General features: G+C 42.7%; 1 protein-coding gene across 1 annotated transcript in view; it reads right to left on the bottom strand.

Annotated features, from left to right (window-relative positions):
• Window positions 1-7,103, bottom strand: part of LOC121463352 — a 116,019-nt gene extending 108,916 nt beyond the window's left edge. The window contains exons 1-2 of the mRNA XM_041675527.1: window positions 6,907-7,103; window positions 5,400-5,487 (exon numbers count right to left, since the gene is read on the bottom strand). Of these exons, the coding sequence (XP_041531461.1) occupies window positions 5,400-5,487; window positions 6,907-7,103 (285 nt within the window). The remainder of the gene's footprint in view (window positions 1-5,399; window positions 5,488-6,906) is intronic.
• Window positions 7,104-19,896: the final 12,793 nt, after the last annotated feature.

Raw genomic sequence — 19,896 nt, 5'->3', positions numbered from 1 at the left:
CCCACACTCTCGAGGACACCTACTCCCACATTAGAAGACATCTGCTCATGGGTCTTCTTTTCCCACGGTCTTTCCTTCTTAACAGAGAACCTATTTAAGACATCAAACAGAGATACACCAGAATCTGCCTCACTTCAATTTTGATTTTACATATAACTTATAGACATTAAAATGCACCCATAGTGAAATGGGTGACCTTTGGTAAAGGTATACACTGCCGTATTGGCCACAGTGAAGTTATAGACCATTTCTATCATCACCAGGTGCTAACTCTTCCCAGTTAACCCTCACATACATCTCAGTCCATCCCCTGCACCACACAACCTCTGGTCTACTGCCTGTCACCACGTATCCCATTTGTCTCTTGTTGAGTTGCCTATACATGTAGCCCTATGGTATATAATGTTTTGCTTCTGACTTCTTTCTCTCAGCACAGTGCCATATCCACTTTTTATAGAATTCTTTTTATAGATGGGTCGTCAACTGTTTAGTGTTGTTGTTACAATTTGTTCATCCATTCACTTGTTGATGGATAGTCGCATTTGATATTCTTTACCATGAATAAAGTTGGATTCAGCATTTGCATACACATCTGTGTGGATATATGTTTGTGCTTTCATTTTGGGTAAATAAAGTGATAGCTGGATTGCATACTTAATGTTTTAAGATATAGCCAACTTATTTTCCAAACCACCTGAAAATTCATATTCCTAGCAATTGTGTACCACAGTCCCAGTAGACACGCCTCACTACATTTATGTCAGTTATTTTTATCTGAAGACATCCCGACTCATATAATTGTCTTCAGTAAATCTTCCTTGATGAAGCAGCTTTTCAAATGTTTTGCACATTTGAAAAAGGTAATCCTCTTCTCATTGAATTGTAAGAACTTGTTATACTTCTTGATTTCAAGTTCTCCTTCATATGCTTTGCAAATATTTTTACCAATCTATGTTTTGCCTTTTCATTTTGATAATAGTGCATTTAGAAGAACAAAATCTTTAAAGTTTAGTGAAGATAACTTAATGATATTTTTCATTCATAGCATGCATGTTTATGTGGCCTGTTTAAGAATCTTTTGCTCAACTTAAGATAGTAAGATTTTCTCCATATTTTTTAAAGTTTTTATAATTTTCACTCTTATGTTTAGATCTCACATCTGTATTAAGCTGGTGTCGTAATTAGTGTTTCTATTGCTGTGAAGAGACACAACAACTCTTATAAAGAAAGCATTTCATTGGGTTGTGATGGAGGAGGGTCATCTTTCTATCTGTTGATTTCATTGGTTAAGCAATAAAGAAACTGCTTGGCCCTCATAGGTTAAAATATAGGTGGGTGGAGTAAACAGAACAGAATGCTGGGAGAAAGATGCTGAGTCAGGGAGTCACCATGATTCTCCTACCGGACACAGATGCAGGTTAAGATCATTCCTGGTAAGCCAGCTCGTGGGCTACATATATTATTAGAAATGGGCTAGTCCAGGTGCGAGAGTGAGCCGAGAAAAGGCTGGAACTAATGGGCCAAGCGGTGTTTAAAAGAATACAGTTTCCGTGTAATTATTTCGGGTAAAGCTAGCCGTGCGGGCGGCAGGGTGCCGGGAACGTAGCCACATCGCTCCTATTTCAACAGGGTTGGTTTGCTTATAGTTTCAGAGGTTCAGTCTGTTATCACCCTGACAGTGAACATGGTGACCTGCATGCAGCGTGGTTCTAGAGTCCTACATCTCGCTGGCAACAGGAAGGAGACTGAGACACTGGGCAGTATCCTGAGCATAGGAAACCTCAAAGCCCACCCCCACAGTGACACACTTCCTCCAACAAAGCCGCACCTCCTTATAGTGCCACTCCCTATACAACTGTGGTGGCTAATAACATTCAAACTGCCACAGCTAGTTTTGTTAGTTTTGCTTTTCTCATTTGGCCATCCAGTTGTTTTATTGTTTGACAACATACCATCCCTTCTACCTCTGCCTTACCTTGGGAAATTGTCAGCGAGTGTATATACTGATTTACTTGTGGTTCATGCTTTTGTTCCATTGGTCTCTGTGTCTATCCTGACACTATTATCATACTTGTAACGGTTGGTCTTGCTTGTCAAACGGACAGGATTTAGAGTTACCTGGGAGATACACATACGGGTATGGTTTTGTTGGTGTCTCCTTAGACGTTTAACTGAGGAGGGAAGACCCACCCTGAACATGAGCAGCACTGGCACATGGGCTAGACTCACAGACACAATTACAGAGGACAAAGGAGAAAGGTAGCTGCACTCATCTCCCTGCTTCCTGCCTGGACACATGTGACCAGCTGCATTGTTCTCTCGTCATTCATGCCATGTTTTCCCCACCATGATGAGGTCCCTTTGCATTTTGAAATAAAATAAAGTTTTCCTTATGTTACTTCAGTAACATAAAAAGCAATGAGAAAAGTGAACAATACATTCCTACTTTGATTAAAAAGGTTTTTTGGAGAGTCTTAAAACTGGGCATAAGTTGTCAAATTTCATTCCTTTTCAAAATGTTACTACCACCTATTTTAGTATGTAATTTATTTTTGTATGTCTATGTCCATATGGGCATCAATGGGTTCAAATCGTATTTAATCCATTTTAAAGATACTTTCAACCCTCAATCCCAGCACTTGGGAGGCAGAGACAAGAGGATCTCTGTGAGTTCAAGGCCAACCTTGTCTACATAGAGAGTCCTAGAACTGCCAGGGGTACAAAGTGAAACAGAGACAACTTCGGGGTAAAAAGATATTTAACCCTTCAACAATATTGAATTTAAATTTCCAAACATGATATTAATTTCTATTTATTTGGATGTCATTTAATTTATTTCAGCAATGTTCAAGAGTATATCTTATATCCTATGTATACCTGATTTTTTTAGTTTTGGAAATACTATAAATGGTGTTGTTTTATTGTTTTCAATTTTAATCTCTAGTTGCTTGTTGCTAGAATATAGAAATAAATGTTTACATTTACTTAGTACTCTACAATGTCATTAAGATGAACTAGAATTCATAATAATTTTGTTGTTGTGTGGATTCTTCTGTGGATACAATTGAGTCATCTGCACAAAAATGTTACAAGTGATAGGACAGAAGTCTGACTTTAGGGGGCCCAGAAAACCAGATTCAGTCACATGTAGGCTAAGAGCAAGGTGTACTGCAGTGTGACATGAACTCATTCAGTGTGGGCACACTATGAAGAAAAGGAAGGACCAGGTTATTAAGATTTGTCCTGGAGGGACCAGCATCCTATAACCTGTTCTAGAGGGACCAGTTTTATAAATCCTGCCCTGGAAGGACCAGCATCTAGTCCCTGTGATGGAGGGACCATCAGCCTAAGCCTTGCCCTAGAGGGGATAACATCCTATGCCCTGGGCTGGAGAGACCAGCATTCTAAGGCCTTCCTGGAGGGACTATCATCCTAAATCCTGTCCTAGAGAGATCAGAATCCTAAACCCTGCCCAGAAGGAACCAGTATCCTGAGCTCTGAGTTGGAGAGACAAGCATCCTAAACCCTGAGCTGCAGGGACCAGAATCCTTAGCCCTGAGCTGGAGCGACAAGCATCCAAAGCCCTGCCCTAGAGGAACCAGCTCCCTAAGACTTGCCCTGGAGTCACTGAGAAGACTTACAGGGTTCTGTAGAAGAAAGGCAACGAGGAAAACAAAATTATACTTAGTGGTCATACTGTTCCTGATTGACCATTATCTCAAGTCTGACTCTATGAAGTCCTGTTGGTGTCTTTTTTTCTTCAGTTGCCAGAGGGACAAATTCTGTCTCATCAAGAGAAATCTGTCTACAGTCTCCCTGTTCCAGGAACCTGAGATAACTGGGGAGAAATGACTCAGACAGAGATCATGCAAGAGGGGGAAACGGAGTTAGTTTGGATAATGACTAAGTCCCTTTTATTTCTCTTACAGGAGTCCCCGTTACAAAGGCAGTTTTAATAATAATCTGAACACATGTGTCTGTTTACTTCTATATCTCCCCGAGGCAATATTAAGTAGAATTGGTAAGTGTGGCTACTGCTTTATTCTTCTTAATCTAAGAAAAAAAAACACTGAGAATTTTACCATTCAAGTGAGCATAGCATACATTCAGAGGTGTTCTTCATGTTCACTAAGTCATTAATATTTTCTAATTGTGAAGTGGTTATGAATTGTTGTTCACGCCTCCCATCTGCATGTGTTTACTACACTAGGCTTGGGACTGGAATGTAAGTTGAAGTATCATAATCTATTATATATTCCTGTTGAAACACACCTGAACACAATACCTATGCTCAGTCTGCAGCACCTCTACCAGGACACACACACAAACACACATTTATTGAGCTCATGATTTCAGGGGCACAAGGATCCAAACAACTTATAGCTAACAGCAGCACATCTTGTGACAGGGTCCTTTGGCTGCATTACAAATGGCAGAGAAGTGGAAAGGAAGAGCTGCAGGCAGAAAGGGCATTTGTGTGAGCAAGGAAGCAAGAAAGTGGCGAAATATCAGGCTCCCTTTTAAAACAGTGTGAATCCATGGGAATTAATTCATGCAAACTTGACTCACTCCTGAGAGACAGCATTCATTCAGGAGGGTAGAACACAGACTTGATTACCTTGATTCCAGCCCTCTCTCTTAAAGGTTTCTCCACCAAACCAAAACCAAGTTGCCGTACCAAGATTCAAGCCATATTCTAATGAAAGCATTCAGCATGGGGTACTGAGTCCAAGGGCAGAATGACATTAAAAAATACGACAGAGAAGTATGAGGTTAAAGAGTCTTACATCCTCTTAGAGACTGTTTCTTCAGAAGGTTAGATACTATTTTTTTCCAAATCTCATTAATAACTCTCTGAGTTTTCCAGTTAGAGGCTACTTAGGCATTCTGCATATTCCCACGATGCACAAGGGACCGATAATAGAATGGATAGTGCTTTGTTTAGATTGTTTCGCTATCATCAAAATGACAAACACTAAGAAAACTCAGAATAGGCATGAGATGAATGGATGAAGACAGCTGCTGGAGTGGGAAGAAGCCCAAGAGGAGGGCAAAACAAGAAAGGAGGATAGAGGGAGCCTGAGATGCATTGACATTGTCATTGATGATGCCGGTGACAAGCACCAAACCACTAAAATTCTGTTCCCTTATATTATTCTTTCTTCCGTAAGGATGGTTACAAACAAGTACTTGACATGAAATTATGCTTTGAATTATTTTGGCGAGTATGACCAAGACCTATTTCAGAGGACTAGGTGTTTGTTCTTTTCACACTCCACCTCTCCAAGTCAGGACCTCTCCTGAGACTCTCCAGCCTATGGCCCTGCAGGCCAGCGTTCTCTGAAGTATCCTTTATAGGGGACGATTGCGGAGGAAAGTTAATAGACACACATCAGTACTGCAGCCACAAGCACCAGCAGCAGCAGCAGCAGCAGCAGGAACAGCAGCAATTCCAGGAGCTTGAGAACCACGAGGCTAAATATGTGCCTTTTTTTAGAACACAGTAGAAGTCTGACATACAAACGAGCATGATGGATTTGCAAAAGAATAATACAGAGTATTGTATGTATCACTAAAATCGAGAATAAAACAGACTTCTGGACATTGGGCCCATTGGAATGAAGTAGTATGATGAAATTACCAACAGAGTTCAAGACCGTAAACATAGACTTAATTTTCATCTTTTCCCCTCAATGTACAACCCTGAGGGTGTTTGTTTAAAATTTGTGAGTCTCTGTTTCTTCATCAGTATAAATATCACATTCAGATTAAACACATCTGTAGATCTCAAATCACCTAGTCTGTGTCTGTAGTCAAATAATTACAAATTCTCCTTTTAATTCCAAGCATGATGTCTGTTAAAGTGAATTTTAAATACCCTTTATTAATAGCGCAATTAATATAATTATCATTTGTTATCAGTAACTCACCAAGATGAAAAATGTATAGGGGCATGGAAAGATGACTCAGATTAAGAGCACTTATTGCTCTTGTAGAGGACCTGGGTTCAGATCCCAGCACCCATACGACAGGTCACAGCCATCTGTCACTCTGAGCTCTGAGGGCATCTGCATGCAAGCATGCATATACTCAGGCACACACACATACATGTAAAATAAAAAGGATTTCAAAAGTAAATATAAAAGAGGAGATAAATTTTTGCAAGAAATAAAGAAGACAAGAGCCACCACTATAGATAGTTCATGTGTGTTTAACAAGAGTAATCAACTTCTGTTCACATTATGAGAACTCTAGGTCCTGCCTGAGAGACAGTAGCCTGGTCCTTTGGGAGAATAGTTTATAAGTTCAGACTGGACTAAAGCTGACTGACCCATCCTAGACCATCAAGGCAATTTTGGTAAAGCGCAACAATTTCGGAAAGGGAACTGCTACTTTGAAGCAGTAATGCACGAGGCCAAAGGCACCCCACTCAGTTGGGGTTCTCGTCTCATTTCCTGGACATTTGGCCTTGGACATTTAATGAAGGCTTATGCTGGGTCAGATTCTCTTTTCGACTTCTCAGCTCTTAGTTGCCAGTGCACAGAGTAAATGTTTGATCTTGGCCTCATTGTCCAAAATTGCCCAATTTCCAAATTTTCACGATTTGTACCCTTATAAAATCCTGCTACTAATTGCGCGTGTAATGGCTGAGATTAATTCATGTGACTTAAAATTCTCTGACCTCAATCCTAAAGCTCTTGATTTGTTCATTACCACTTGTTCTCTTCCTTAAGAGGAAGGCTTTAATCCTTGCAACTTTATTTTTTAATTAATTAATTAAAGATTTCTGCCTCCTCCCCTCCACCGCCTCTCATATCCCTCCATAAAAAATCCTTGCAACTTTAAACCAAGGCATCTGGAACCCAGTCAGCTCCCTTTGTGAAGGAGCCAGATTGAGAAGCTTACCACGAGGTGGCGCTAAAGACCCAGCAGAAGCCGGTGGCTGGACGACAAACCGCACTGTATTTTCCTATGTTCACCAGCATGCCTGGGATCTTAGGAGAAGTTTTGGCTTGAGTCTGATGGAGTCTGGTGCAACAGTCTTTCCACGGTGCTCGGCATCTAGCGAAAAGTTCTTGAGCTTTGCAGTAGCTTTCCAACATCTTTACAAGATCGTGAGTGACCCATTTTCCTGCCTCTCCTCCCTTTTCTTCAGTTCCCAAGTCTGGGGGCCCAACTGATGCATCTTCACTCACTCGTGTGAGTATCTACAGCCCGGAAGTATGTGTTATCCATGTAGTCAGGAGTTTGATCTCAGAATCCAGGTCTTCAGTTATTTGTGGTTTTTTAACCTGTCATTGGAAGGAGACTCGGGTATCATGGAGTAAGGGTGTGCTCAGGCCATGCTCTTGGGAAATAGGATTCTGGGAGCTGAGCTGTGCTCAGGAAAGGGGCATAGGGAAAGTTGTGATTCTTGTATTCATGACCAGTCTACAATCCATCCTCTGCCAATACACACTATCTGCATCCACAATTCATCCTGCCAATATGCACTATCTGCATCCACAGTCAATTCTTTGCCAGTATGCACTATCTTCACCCACAATTCATCCCTGCCAATATGCGCTATCTGCATCCACAAACCATCCTCTGCCAATGCACACTATCTGCATCCACAATTCATCCCTGCCAATATGCACTATCTGAATCCACAATTCATCCTGCCAATATGCACTATCTGCACCCACAGTCCATCCTGCCAATATGCGCTATCTGCATCCACAATCCATCCCTGCCAATATGCGCTATCTGCACCCGCAGTCAATACTTTGCCAGTATGTACTATCTGCACCCACAGTCCATCCTGCCAATATGCGCTATCTGCATCCACAATCCATCCTGCCAATATGCGCTATCTGCATCCACAATCCATCCTGCCAATATGCGCTATCTGCATCCACAATCCATCCTTTGCCAATACACACAATCTGCATCCACAATCCATCCTGCCAATATGTACTATCTGCATCCACAATCCATCTTCTGCCAATACAGACTTTCTGCATCCACAATCCATCGTCTGCCAATATGCACTATCTGCAGGAAGCCTTGGGATATTTCTATTAATTCATTTACACTAAACCTCCCTTTTATCCTTGTTTTTTCTTCGATGCAGTTCTCGGACATTTAACTTAATTCTAAGGCAAGATAGTCTCTGGTCATTTTTTTTTCAAGGAAAAGTTTTTGGGAATGCATTTCTAAATATTTCTAAATTGGAATATAATATTATTCAGCAACAAAACAAAATGAATTAGGGCTGAAGAGACGGCTCAGTCAGTCAGGTGCTTGCCATGTGTCTTAGTTGGGTTTCTATTGCTGTGATAAAAAAAAAAAACATGACGAAAGCGACTTGGGGGGAAAGCCTTGTGCTCAACATGAGAGCTCATCATCGAAGGAAGTCAGGACGAAACCCATGCAGGGCAGGAACCTGGAGGCAGGAACAGTGCACAGGCAGAGCAGAGGGCTGCTTCCTGCTCGCTCCCCATGGTTTCCTTCCTTCCTTCCTTTCTCCCTCTCTCCCCTCTTCAACATTTTTCAAGATTTATTTATTCTTTTTTATGTGCAGTGGTGTTTTGACTGTGTGAGAGTGTCAGGTCCCCTAGAACTGAAGTTACAGGCAATTGTGAACTACCATGTGGGTACTGGGAATTGAACCCGGGTCCTCTGGAAGAGCAGACGGTGCTCTTAACTGCTAAGGCATGATGACTATAGCTTGTGTCAAACTGACATTAAACAATCCAGCGCACCATGTGTTTGGGTCCCCAACTATGTTAAAATAAAATTGACCACAGTGGTGTGTAGCTGTAATTCTAGTGCTGGGGAGGGGGAGACAGGAGAATATCTGGAGTTCCACGGCCAGCTGGTCTTGCTGTTTCAGTGAGTGACTCAGAAATAAGATGGAGAGTAATAGAAGACATCCAGCATCCACCTCCTCCGACCTCCACAGGTGCTCCTATAGACATGCACACACACACACACGCACGCATGCACATGTGCACACACACATGCATACATACACACATGCACACACACACACATGCATGCACTCACCCACGTACAGACTTGGTAGGGGTGGGCTGTCAAACTTGCAATGAGGAGGCAAGGGGGAACATTGAATGGGTACTGTTAGGCGAATGAGCCAATCTGAAAGGGCAACATTTTGCGGGATTCTGACTTCTTGGCGTTCTGGAAAAGGAAAGCCATGGAGATGGAAAATGAGCACGGGTTGCTGAGCTCCAGATGAAGGAAAAGGACATATGAGAAACACCAGGGAATTCTAGGGCAGTGAAACTGCTCTCTTTGTTACAGATTTATCAAAACCCATGGAATGTACAACACAGAGTGATGTCTCTTGTCAACGATGGTCTTTAGGCAACAAAAGTGTACCAACCCTGGCTGCCAATTACAACAAAGTGATGCAGGAGAATTGGTGAGCTGACAGATAGGTGTTCTCAGTATCTTCTGCCCTATATTATGGTAAATATAAAACTGATAAAAGTAGACTCTCTAGCAAACGGCACCAACAACTAGGGTCCAAGTTGAACCTAGGGAAATTTCTCATTTAAATCCCCGCAATGCACAAGGTAAGACTGGCACATGGAGACACAAATGTGTGATCAGAGGACGCCTTGTGATGAGGAAGCAGACCCTGAAGTGCTATTTCTACAAACTGAGAAAGGCCAAGGAACTCAGAGGAGGCGTGGCCCTGCTGAAGCCTTGACTTCACCTTTCCAACCCATACAACTTGAAAAGGAGTTCCTGCTGTTTTAGCCTTGCGGTTGTGGTTGGACAAATACAGTTCTCATCTGACCAGATGTTCATCCTAAAGACCTCCTCAATCCCCGTGGTTAAGAACCATTTACTGTTAGGCTGCACAGTAAAGCTAAATTGGCAGACAGTAGTTCAATCCAAATCACGTAGCAAAGAAAACAGTTCCTACTTTTTCCATATTCACTTTCCATGTCCATAAACCAGAATCTGTCTGCCCTTGTTCTGGGGATGACAGAGGTGAGAGGGAATGTGTGATATTAGTGGTCACAAAGCAATCAGGAAAGCAAGCTAACTTCTCCTGTGTGAGCCTCTAGGGACTATGGTCCAAAGCTCTGGGGTTTTCCATGGACCTTTTCTAAACGTTTGCCTCTGGCCTTATGTGCTGACTTAGAGATTAAACCTGAGTCAAGCTAATATTCCCAGGCCTGTTAGCTATGCCTTGTGTATGTTTACTTGGACTTGGATGTGAATGTCTCATACAAGGCATCTTCTCCTCCTCAACTGTCTCTTATGCTGTTCACAGACAATCTCAGGGACTACAGAAATTGCTCAGTAGTTAAGAGCACTGGCTGCTCTTCTAGAGGATCTGGGTTCAGTTCCCATCATGGCACCCACACGGCAGCTCACAGTCATCTGTAACTCCAGTTCCAGGTAATCTGATGTCTTTTCTGGCTTCCATGGACATCTGGTGCACACATAGGTCACATTTATACATGCAGCCACCCCCACTGACAAACACACACACACACACACACACACACACACACACACACACAAACCCTGGAAAAAAATAGTCTCTGGGAGTTCCTGTATTCAGTTTCTCCCCTACATCTAGTGTTACCATAACAACACAGACATTGTGATACTGTGGGGGAAGTAACCAGAAATAGCCTCAAAGTGATCCCTACTCACATTGGCCCCTATGGTGTCCATTTGCCACACGACAGCAGGTGTGTCCTGGCTATGCTGTTTAAAATACTGAAAACATCTCTCAATGCCCTTTGCATCATCTCTGAAAACCTTCCTGGGCTTGCAAGCTGCAGTGCCAACCCCTGGCCTGCTCCCCTACTGGGTGCTGGGTCACCTCCCACTGGCTTACCGCTATCCAGTCCGCCTGGCTCTTTTCCTTCCATATCAGACTCTTTCCCACCCAGTGCCTCTCTAGGCAGGGAGGACCTCGTATGCAAAGACATTTCCATGGACGGCTTCTCCTCAGCCTCGGGGCTTAGTGGGAACTCACCTTGTGGAAGGCATGCCTCCACTCCCTAGTCTTTCTTCGGAGTCTTACGCTTCTCTTGGCACCCTGTCCTTTCCTATGAGCACCGACTGCAGTTTGCAGTTAGACATTCAGGAATTAGTTTCTTTCTTTTTCTTCCTTTCCCCAGCTCTCCTTCCTTCCTTCCTTCCTTCCTCCCTCTCTCCCTCCTTCCCTCCCTCCCTTCCTTCCTTCCTTCATTTCTCCTTCCTTCCTTTTTTGGGACATGTTACATATTTCCCATACTGGCTTCTTAACTTGTTATGTAGTCAAGAATGACCTTGATCTTCTGATTCCCCCTGTCTCCATCTTTTGAGAGCTTGGATTATTGAGGTTTACCACCATGCCTGGTTTATGTGAAATATTGGGAGCAGAACTCAAGGTTTTATGCATGCTAAGCAAGCTCTTTCACATGAGCTACGTCACCAGATCCTATCAGTTTCTTATAAAATGTCTGCCTCATGGGGCCCTGCATCTTACCCAAGCTGTAAGTTTTTGGGGAATAGAGACATCACCTGTTCTTGTTCACCAGGGTACATTTAGTATTGGCCACATATTGGGAACTCTGAAAAATTAAAAACCAACAATTGTGACAGTTACTGGGAAGGACAAATCCATTTTTCTGAAGACAAGTATTAGCATGGATAGACATGGGCTGTGATTATTGGAGAGCTGGTCTGAGGAAGCTACGCTGATGTGCAGACCTGAAAGATTGTAACTGCTGGATAGGCCAAAGGATCAGGGCTGGGTAGAAAGTTCCTAGAGAGAACAGTGAGTGTAAAAGCCCCAAGCTTGAAAGGGATACAGCATGTGCTAGGTTCTGATCGACAGAGCTGAGAGAGCAAGGAGAAGATTCAGGAACAGGCTGGTTTAGGTGGGTCCTCAGGCTCTAAGGAGGTTGAACTGATGAGAAGCCATTTTAAGCTCAGAATGACATGAATCAGGTTTGTTAAACAAGACCATGTTGGTTTTGGATACTTTGTTATATTGGGATTAAGTGGGATGCAGCAAGGTATGTGTGTCTATATGGGGACTTAACGAAACTCATGGGAGGTATCCTGAGAAATTAAATAGATCGATGGGAGCAGAGATTAAAGGGCAATTCCTGAGAATATTTAGAAATGATTGGGTTTTGCCATAAAAATGTACTTTTCCTGAATATGGGAAGCCATGTAGAAGAAGGGGAGGAGAGTAGATATGGGAGGAAGAGCTGGCAAGAAGAGATCATAGGACCTGTCCTCATTCTGGTGACCTGTCTCCAGCGTGAGCAAATGGGGAGAAGCCCCCACACTGGCCGTCCCTGACAGATATTAAGCAGACACTCCCTTGGCTTTAGTGTCAAAGGCTGAGATCATTTTGCTTGACTTAAGGCCACTTTTACTTACATGAAGGATTAGATACAGGATTTATTCATGTCATCATGGTCTGGTGGTTTTAAAGAAAATGGCTCACAAAGGGAGTGGCACTATTAGGAGGTATGGCCCTGTTAGAGTAGGCATGGCCTTGTTGGGGGAAGTGTGTCACTGTGGAGGTCGGCTTTGAGGTCTCATATATGCTCAAGCCACACCCAGTGAAACAGACTACTTCCTGTTGCCTGCGAGTCAAAATATATCACTCTTAGCTACTTCTCCAGCACCATGTTTGTCTACATGCTGTCGTGTCCTACCATGACAATAATGGACTGAACCTCTGAACTGTAAACCACCCAATTAAATGTTTTCTTTTATAATACTTGCTATGGTGTGGTGTCTCTTCACAACAATTACCTAATGGAGACAGAGACTGGGGTATTGCTGTGATTGGCCGGACCCTTTTTGTTTTGGAGTAATATGAACTTAGACAGTTGGGTTAGGAAAGCAATGGAATGTTTTAAGCACTGTTTAATGGGCCATACTAGTAGGACCATGGAAGACAGTGGTGTTAAGAGTTACTTTAACTGTGGCTCAACAAGTTTTAGAGGAAAAGAATATTAATATGTGGCCTAGAGATCATTCTTGTGATATTTTGATGAAGAATCTGGCTGCTTTTTGCCCTTGTCTGAAGAGTCTGCCTAAGCTAAAGTAAAGAGATTTGGATTAATTCTGTTGGCAGAGGAATCTGAAAACAGTCAAGTATTGACTCTGTTGTGTGGTTATTCCTGGTCTCTTTGATACAGATTTATAATGAAAAGGAGCAAACTGAGCAAGGAAAATCACAAAATGTACAATTTCAGGAGAAAAAGAGCACCAGGTAGTAGAATGGAGCTAAGTCCTGTAATCAAGGAGATCAAGAAATGGAATAAAGGGAGTGATGACCTCAGGCTAAGATCCCACTCTGATACATTTTCCACTTGTGTAAAGGAATTAAAGAAAATCTTAAAGCACTGTGTGGTGATACACACCTTTAATGCCAGCACTCAGAAGGCAGAGGCTAGCAGATCTCTAAGTTTGAGGCCAGCCTGGTCTCTAAGTTCGAGGACAGCCAAGTTTAGGCAGTGAAGGAAACTGTGGAAAACAAAGCTGGTGAAGATGTAATGAAACAAATGATCACATTCCACTCCCAGCAAGCAGCAGAATTTGACAGCTTCAGCCACGTGTTCTGGCTTTTGAATTAAGGATAGAAGAAAGGAGCTATGGAATTTGCCTCTGCAACTAAGGAAAGAGCTGAAGCCAGGCCTGTTGGAGAGGTGTACATGATTGGAGGCCTAGAGAGGCCATTGCCTGAACTGTGAAATTGAAGCCTGGATTGCCTTGGAGACCTCAAAATGTTGGAGATCTCAGAGCCATGGGCTATCTGCCAAGGAAAGCTGCTAACAGAGTGTGGAACCAGCCCAAGAGAAAGAAGAGTTTTGCAATCAACAAACTCTGAAGGAGTTAGAGTCCCAAAGAGCATTTTGACATTAGACATAGAGATGCAGAGTTCAGTTTTCAGTCTTGTTTCATTCCAGTATTTTCTCTCTATGCTCCCTTCTCTGTTTTTTGGAATTGTAATATATATCCTGTGCCGTTATATGTTGGAAGTATGTGATCTGCTTTTTGATTTTGATTTTTACAGGTGATTACAGTTAAGAGATTTCATGAATCTCAGAAGAAACTTTGAACTTTAGACTTAAAGTCTGAAACTGTTATATGTGACTATGGGGAGTTTTGAAGTTGTACTAAATGCATTTTGCATTATGATATGGCCTTCGGGCCACGGAATGGATTGTGGTGGTTTAAAAGAAAATGGGACCCAAGGGAGTGGCATTATTAGAAGATGTAGCCTTGTTGGAGGAAGTGTGTCACTGTGGAGTCAGGCTTGAAGTCTTATATATGCTCAAGCCATGCCCAGTAAGACAGACCACTTCCTGTTGCCTATGAATCAAAATGTAGGACTCCTGGCTATTTCTTCAACACCATGTCTGCCTGCACACTGCCATGTCCTACCATGATGATAATGGACTGAACCTCTGAACTGTAAGCCACCCTGTAGTATAAATAATAAAAACCCAGAGAAAGATATTGGGGTTCAACTCAAAGATCAGAAAAGCAAAGCAGGAAAGTCACTAGAGAGCTCTTACCTCTAAAAAATTTTCATCAGGCGATGAAAGGAGACAGAGACAGAGACCCACATTGGAGCACTGGACAGAAATCTCAAGGTCCAAATCAGGAGCAGAAGGAGACGGAGCACGAGCAAGGAACTCAGGACCTCGAGGGGTGCACCCACACACTGAGACAATGGGGATGTTCTATCGGGAACTCACCAAGGCCAGCTGGCCTAGGTCTGAAAAAGCATGGGATAAATCCGGACTAGCTGAACATAGCGGACAATGAGGACTACTGAGAACTCAAGAACAATCACAGTGGGTTTTTGATCCTACTGCACGTACTGGCTTTGGGGGAGCCTAGGCAGTTTGGATGCTCACCTTAAGAGACCTGGATAGAGGTGGGCGGTCCTTGGGCTTCCCACAGGTCAGGGAACCCTGATTGCTCTTCGAGCAGATGAGGGAGGGGGACTTGATCGAGGGAGGGGAAGGGAAATGGGAAGTGGTTGCGGGGAGGAGGCAGAAATCCTTAATAAATAAATAAATTAAAAAAATTTTCAGACTAAAAGATAATGAGTTCGTGTCTCATTCCAGCTTATATTCCTCCCTAGTGCTGTGATTAAAGGTGTGAGCCACCACCACCTGCATTTGTTTCTGCCTTGATCTTAAGTAGCCCGGGGTGGCCTTGAACTCACAGAGATCCAAATGCCTCTGTCTTCCAAACTCCCTGGCCACTATGACTAACTAGTATGGCCTGGCCTATGGTGGCTTAGATTTATCTTCTGGTCTGCAGGCAAGCTTTATTTATAAAACATAAATAAAATATCACTATATCACTGATGTGGGAAGGTCATTTGTCAATCTGTTGTTTCATTGGTTAATCAATAAAGAAAACTGCTTGGCCTGATAGGTCAGAAAATTAGGTAGGTGGAGTAGACAGAACAGAATGCTGGGAAGAAGGGAAGTGAGGTAATTGCCATGCCTCTCCTCTCTGAGGCAGACGTGATGAAGCTCCGACCCAAGATGGACGTAGGCTAGAATCTTCCTGGTAAGCTACTGCCTCGTGGCGCTACACAGATTTTTAGAAATGGTTTAGTCGAGGTGTGAGAGTTAGCCAAGAAGAGGCCAAGCAGTGTTTATATGAGTACAGTTTGTGTGTTGTTATTTCGGGGGCTAAGCTAACCGTGCGGGAGCCGGGCAGGACGAAAAGCAGGCCTGCTCTCCTCTTTCTATATATCACCCTATTAAATGTTATCCTTTGTAAGAATTGCCATGCAGACACACAGAAAGAGGACCAGCATGAAATATTCCCAGATGGAGGCACCACTGGGAGAAGTTTTGCCACCTTTTATTCAGAGGTGGGAAATGTGTGGCCTGGCTCGCAGAAATATGTCACTAGGAGCTGACCTTGAAGGTTGTGCCTACCTTGAGGTAGGTTTTGAATTCTGGCATATCTCTGCTATCTGGTCTGGGCTGTGTGTACAAGCCACTACTGCATGCTGCCACCTCTACAGATGCTGCTGTTCCATCACAGTATGGTACCTTTCCAATTGTGCACCCTGAAATCCCTTTAAGACTGTAGCTCTAAATAGACCCTTCTTTCCTTAAAATGTGGGATTCTGGGAGAAATATTTAGGAGTAGTGGACGGATGAGAACCAGGGTTACCCTGCCTCGTGTTTTCCATCTGATGATATCAAAGCCCCCATGTCACACAGGAATCCCGTATGGATTCCCCACTGGAGACAGCCGCATTTTGCTTTAATGGTTTTGGCTTTCAGCCCATCCCTGTGCACTTTCAGATCTGATTGGTTTTTTACTACTTGACAGATTGCATTCTTGGTTGCCTTTTAATTATTGAATTGCTGTTTTCTCTGCAGCCTCTGACTAGTAACCTTATTACAACAATTGCCCAAGACTCAGAACTGAACACTGTACAATGAAAGTGCGCAATAATGAAAATTCTTAAATTAAATAAAAGCCTCTTCTAACATGGAGTGGAGTGTGCTGGAATAGATTGTGTGCATCACTGACTGTATGAATGATTTATTTCAGGAGTTATATCAGCTGAAGAACACTGTGTTTCCATCTTAACATCAAATACATAAGCCAGTCCTAATCACCCATCACAGAGCCTCTGCATGAAATAGTCTCATGCAGAGATTATTAATCTATAAATAATGTGCTAATGGTCTGTTGGCATTAAGATGTATTTCCAAGTGGCTGTGTTTCATGCTCCATACATGTTTGTAACTCTGGGTATATATGGCGTCCGTGTGTGTGTGTGTGTGTGTGTGTGTGTGTGTGTGTGTGTTTTTTATCTGGTGAGATTGTTAAGGTAACTATACTATGATATCCAAGCATGAATCTGCTTCTGTTTGCTATAGGGTTTTAAGAAGAATAAGGAAAAGAAAAAAAAACCTCATACAATATTAAAGAAATTCCTAATTTTGTGACTTTAGAAGGCAGAAGGTTTTATGAGTAGTTAATGAGAGAGTTACATTCTAAATCCTACACCTCCTTTACCACAACAGCACAAAGAAATCACATGGTACTAGGAAAATGTTGGTTTTACTTCGAAATTCAACATGTCTGATGCCAAATGTGTGGGTTTTCCACATAAAACAGTGCAGACACTATACCCCTGGAGTCGGCTCAGATTTAACAGGCTAAGGCCTCAGTCTTAGATGAGAATCACAAGTAATGATGCCCAGGCTACCTACTTCTGTCTAAGTTATCTACAATCAGGGGCCCTCACACCCTCATTTCTCATGCTCCATAATTTGCTACAATGGCTCACAGAACTCATGGGAACACTTGACATTCCTGGTTTATCTTAACAAATGTTGTGAAGGGTATAGATCAGCAGTTCTCAACCTATGGGTCATAAACCCTTTGGGAGTTGCATAGCAAATATCTTGCATATCAGATATTCGTATTACAATTCATAACAGTAGAAAAATTATAGTTATGAAGTAGCAATAAGAATAATTCTATGTTTGGGGTCACCACAGCATGAGGAGCTATATTCCAAGGGTCATAGCATTAAGAAGGTTGAGAATCACTGGTCTAGATGAAGTCAGAAGAAAAGGCACAGGGATGAGGCCTGGGATGGCTTCAAGCCTGGGAGCTTGTGTCTCCATGGAGTTGAGGGGCATCACCCCCTGACATGCATATGTGTTCACTAATCAGAAGTCACCACAACTCTGTTTTCCGGAGACTTCTATGGAGGCTTCATCATAGGGGATGGAACATCTAGTTCCTTCCCTTCCTGGAAGATGGGGGTTAGGACTGCAGATTCAAACTGCTAACCACGACTTCATCTTAACCACCTTAGCGACATCTAAGAGCTCAACGGATGTCTTCTCATGGGAACAAAAGATGCTCCTGTCAACCCCAAATTCCAGTAAGGTAGAAGCTCTATGTCTAATGACAAAGTATTAGATTCTATTATACCACTATTCAGATTAAAGAAATTCAAGAAGCTCTGTAGTAGGAATGGAAGATAGAGAACACATATATGTGTGTTTATACATGCATATATATACACATACATATGTATATATATATGTACATCACATAACATATATACATACACACATCATAGAATCCTCCTTTCTCAAGATTGATTTGGCAAGAGATTTGAAGAGGTCCTTTACAAAAGACTAAAATCATGGGAGAAAGCACTCAACCTCCCTGGTAACCGGAAGAACACATACCACGACAGAGATGAGGTGCCATGCGTTGTGGCTAAAATTGCAGAGATCAGTGATTCCAAGCACTTAATGTGGGTATGGAGGCAGGAGAACATGCAGACACTCCTAGTGAGTAGAGCTGGTATACCCATGATGGACATGTGTTTCACAGGATCTGTGTTTGTCGGTAGCTTGAGTAAGTGTCCTGAAAAGCCCATGTGCTAAAAGCTTCATTGCCAGTCCGAGTCGCTACTGGGAAGTAACGAAACTTTTCATAGATGGGAACTATTAGAGAAAAGTTAGGTCACTGGGAGCTATCCATTTAAAGGGAATATTGTGTCCCTTCCCTTTGGGTGGTTAGTTGGTGGGGTCTGTAGCTCAAGCTAGGTTTGAACTGGTAACCCTCTCCTCCAAGTCCTTTAAGTGCTAGAAGTGTGGGTATGTAAAACCATGCCTCCTGTTTTCTATTTTCTCTTCTTTCTTTCTTTCTTTCTTTCTTTCTTTCTTTCTTTATTTTGTTGAGATAGGGTTTCTCTGTAGCCTTGGAGCCTGTTTTAGAACTAGCTCTGTTGTCCAGGCTGGCCTCAAACTCACAGAGATCCGCCTGCCTCTGCCTCCCGAGTGATGGGATGAAAGGTGTGTGCCACCATTGCCTGGCTACTTCCTAGTTTCAATGTGGTGAATAGATCCTCCCTGCCACTTGAATCTGCCAGGATGCATGTGCCACCAGAGGTCCAAAATAACAGGGCCAAGTGAGCACAGATTGAGACCATTGAAACCAGGAGCCTAAATAAATCCATTATCCTGTTCAGCTGATTATCCCAGGCATTGTGTCACAGTGGTAGAAAGTTAACACAATCTAGACAAGATGGACTTGTATATACGTAGTGATCCAATTGATAAGAGTTTAGCTGAATTACCTTTCTATTATTTCTACAACCATTTCCCACCTAGCGCTTCACAACTATATAAAGAACTCAGAGTTCTACAATTCCAAAATGACAAGTAGTTCCCCAGAGAAACCTCAAGGTATCAGCAAATTTGTGTTCTTTCTGGAAATTAAGAAAGAATCCTTTTCTTCAACCGTTTCCCATGTAGAGGCTTGACGGACAGACCAAACAAGTAAAGGAGGTGCGCCTTCAAATTTCATCACCCCGAGCTTCTCTCGACTGTTGGTCTTTCCTGACTAAGATTCCTTGTGACTATCCTGAGCCTACCTGGGAAGTTCAAGATAATCTTCATACTTTAGTCATGAAACTGACTTCCACCAGCTGCCTGACGTCACCCTTTTCATGAGATGTAACACATTCTCAGGTACCAAAGCAAAGGATATAGCCATCTTCAGAGAATCAAAGATTCCAACAACAGAAATGCAGGCATGTGAGCCTTTCCTACACCTGATTAAGCCGTCAGGCAGAGGGTTGACACCAAAGGTCATCAATTATCCCTAAAGGGTTTGACTTAAAGGGTTCCCTTTAACCCTTCGGGGTTCCTGCCTCCCTCTTCTTTGGGGCAGAAACTCCATGGCTCAGTGTTGGAGGAAAGAGCTAAAGTGAATAGGGTTTAGTGAGAAATGAAAAACAAGTCACATTAATGAAGTCTTTTTCTCACTCAGATTGTCTACATGCAGAATACCTGCACATCTAAAAGAGAGGGCGGGTCAAGGGCCATTGCA

The sequence above is a fragment of the Microtus oregoni genome, unplaced genomic scaffold, assembly GCF_018167655.1.
Source record: "Microtus oregoni isolate MIOR12 unplaced genomic scaffold, Mior012 000026F_ref0000081, whole genome shotgun sequence".
Lineage (NCBI taxonomy): Eukaryota > Metazoa > Chordata > Mammalia > Rodentia > Cricetidae > Microtus > Microtus oregoni.
Note: the sequence above shows the minus strand (reverse complement) of the source record. Positions and strands in the feature narration are given on the sequence as shown.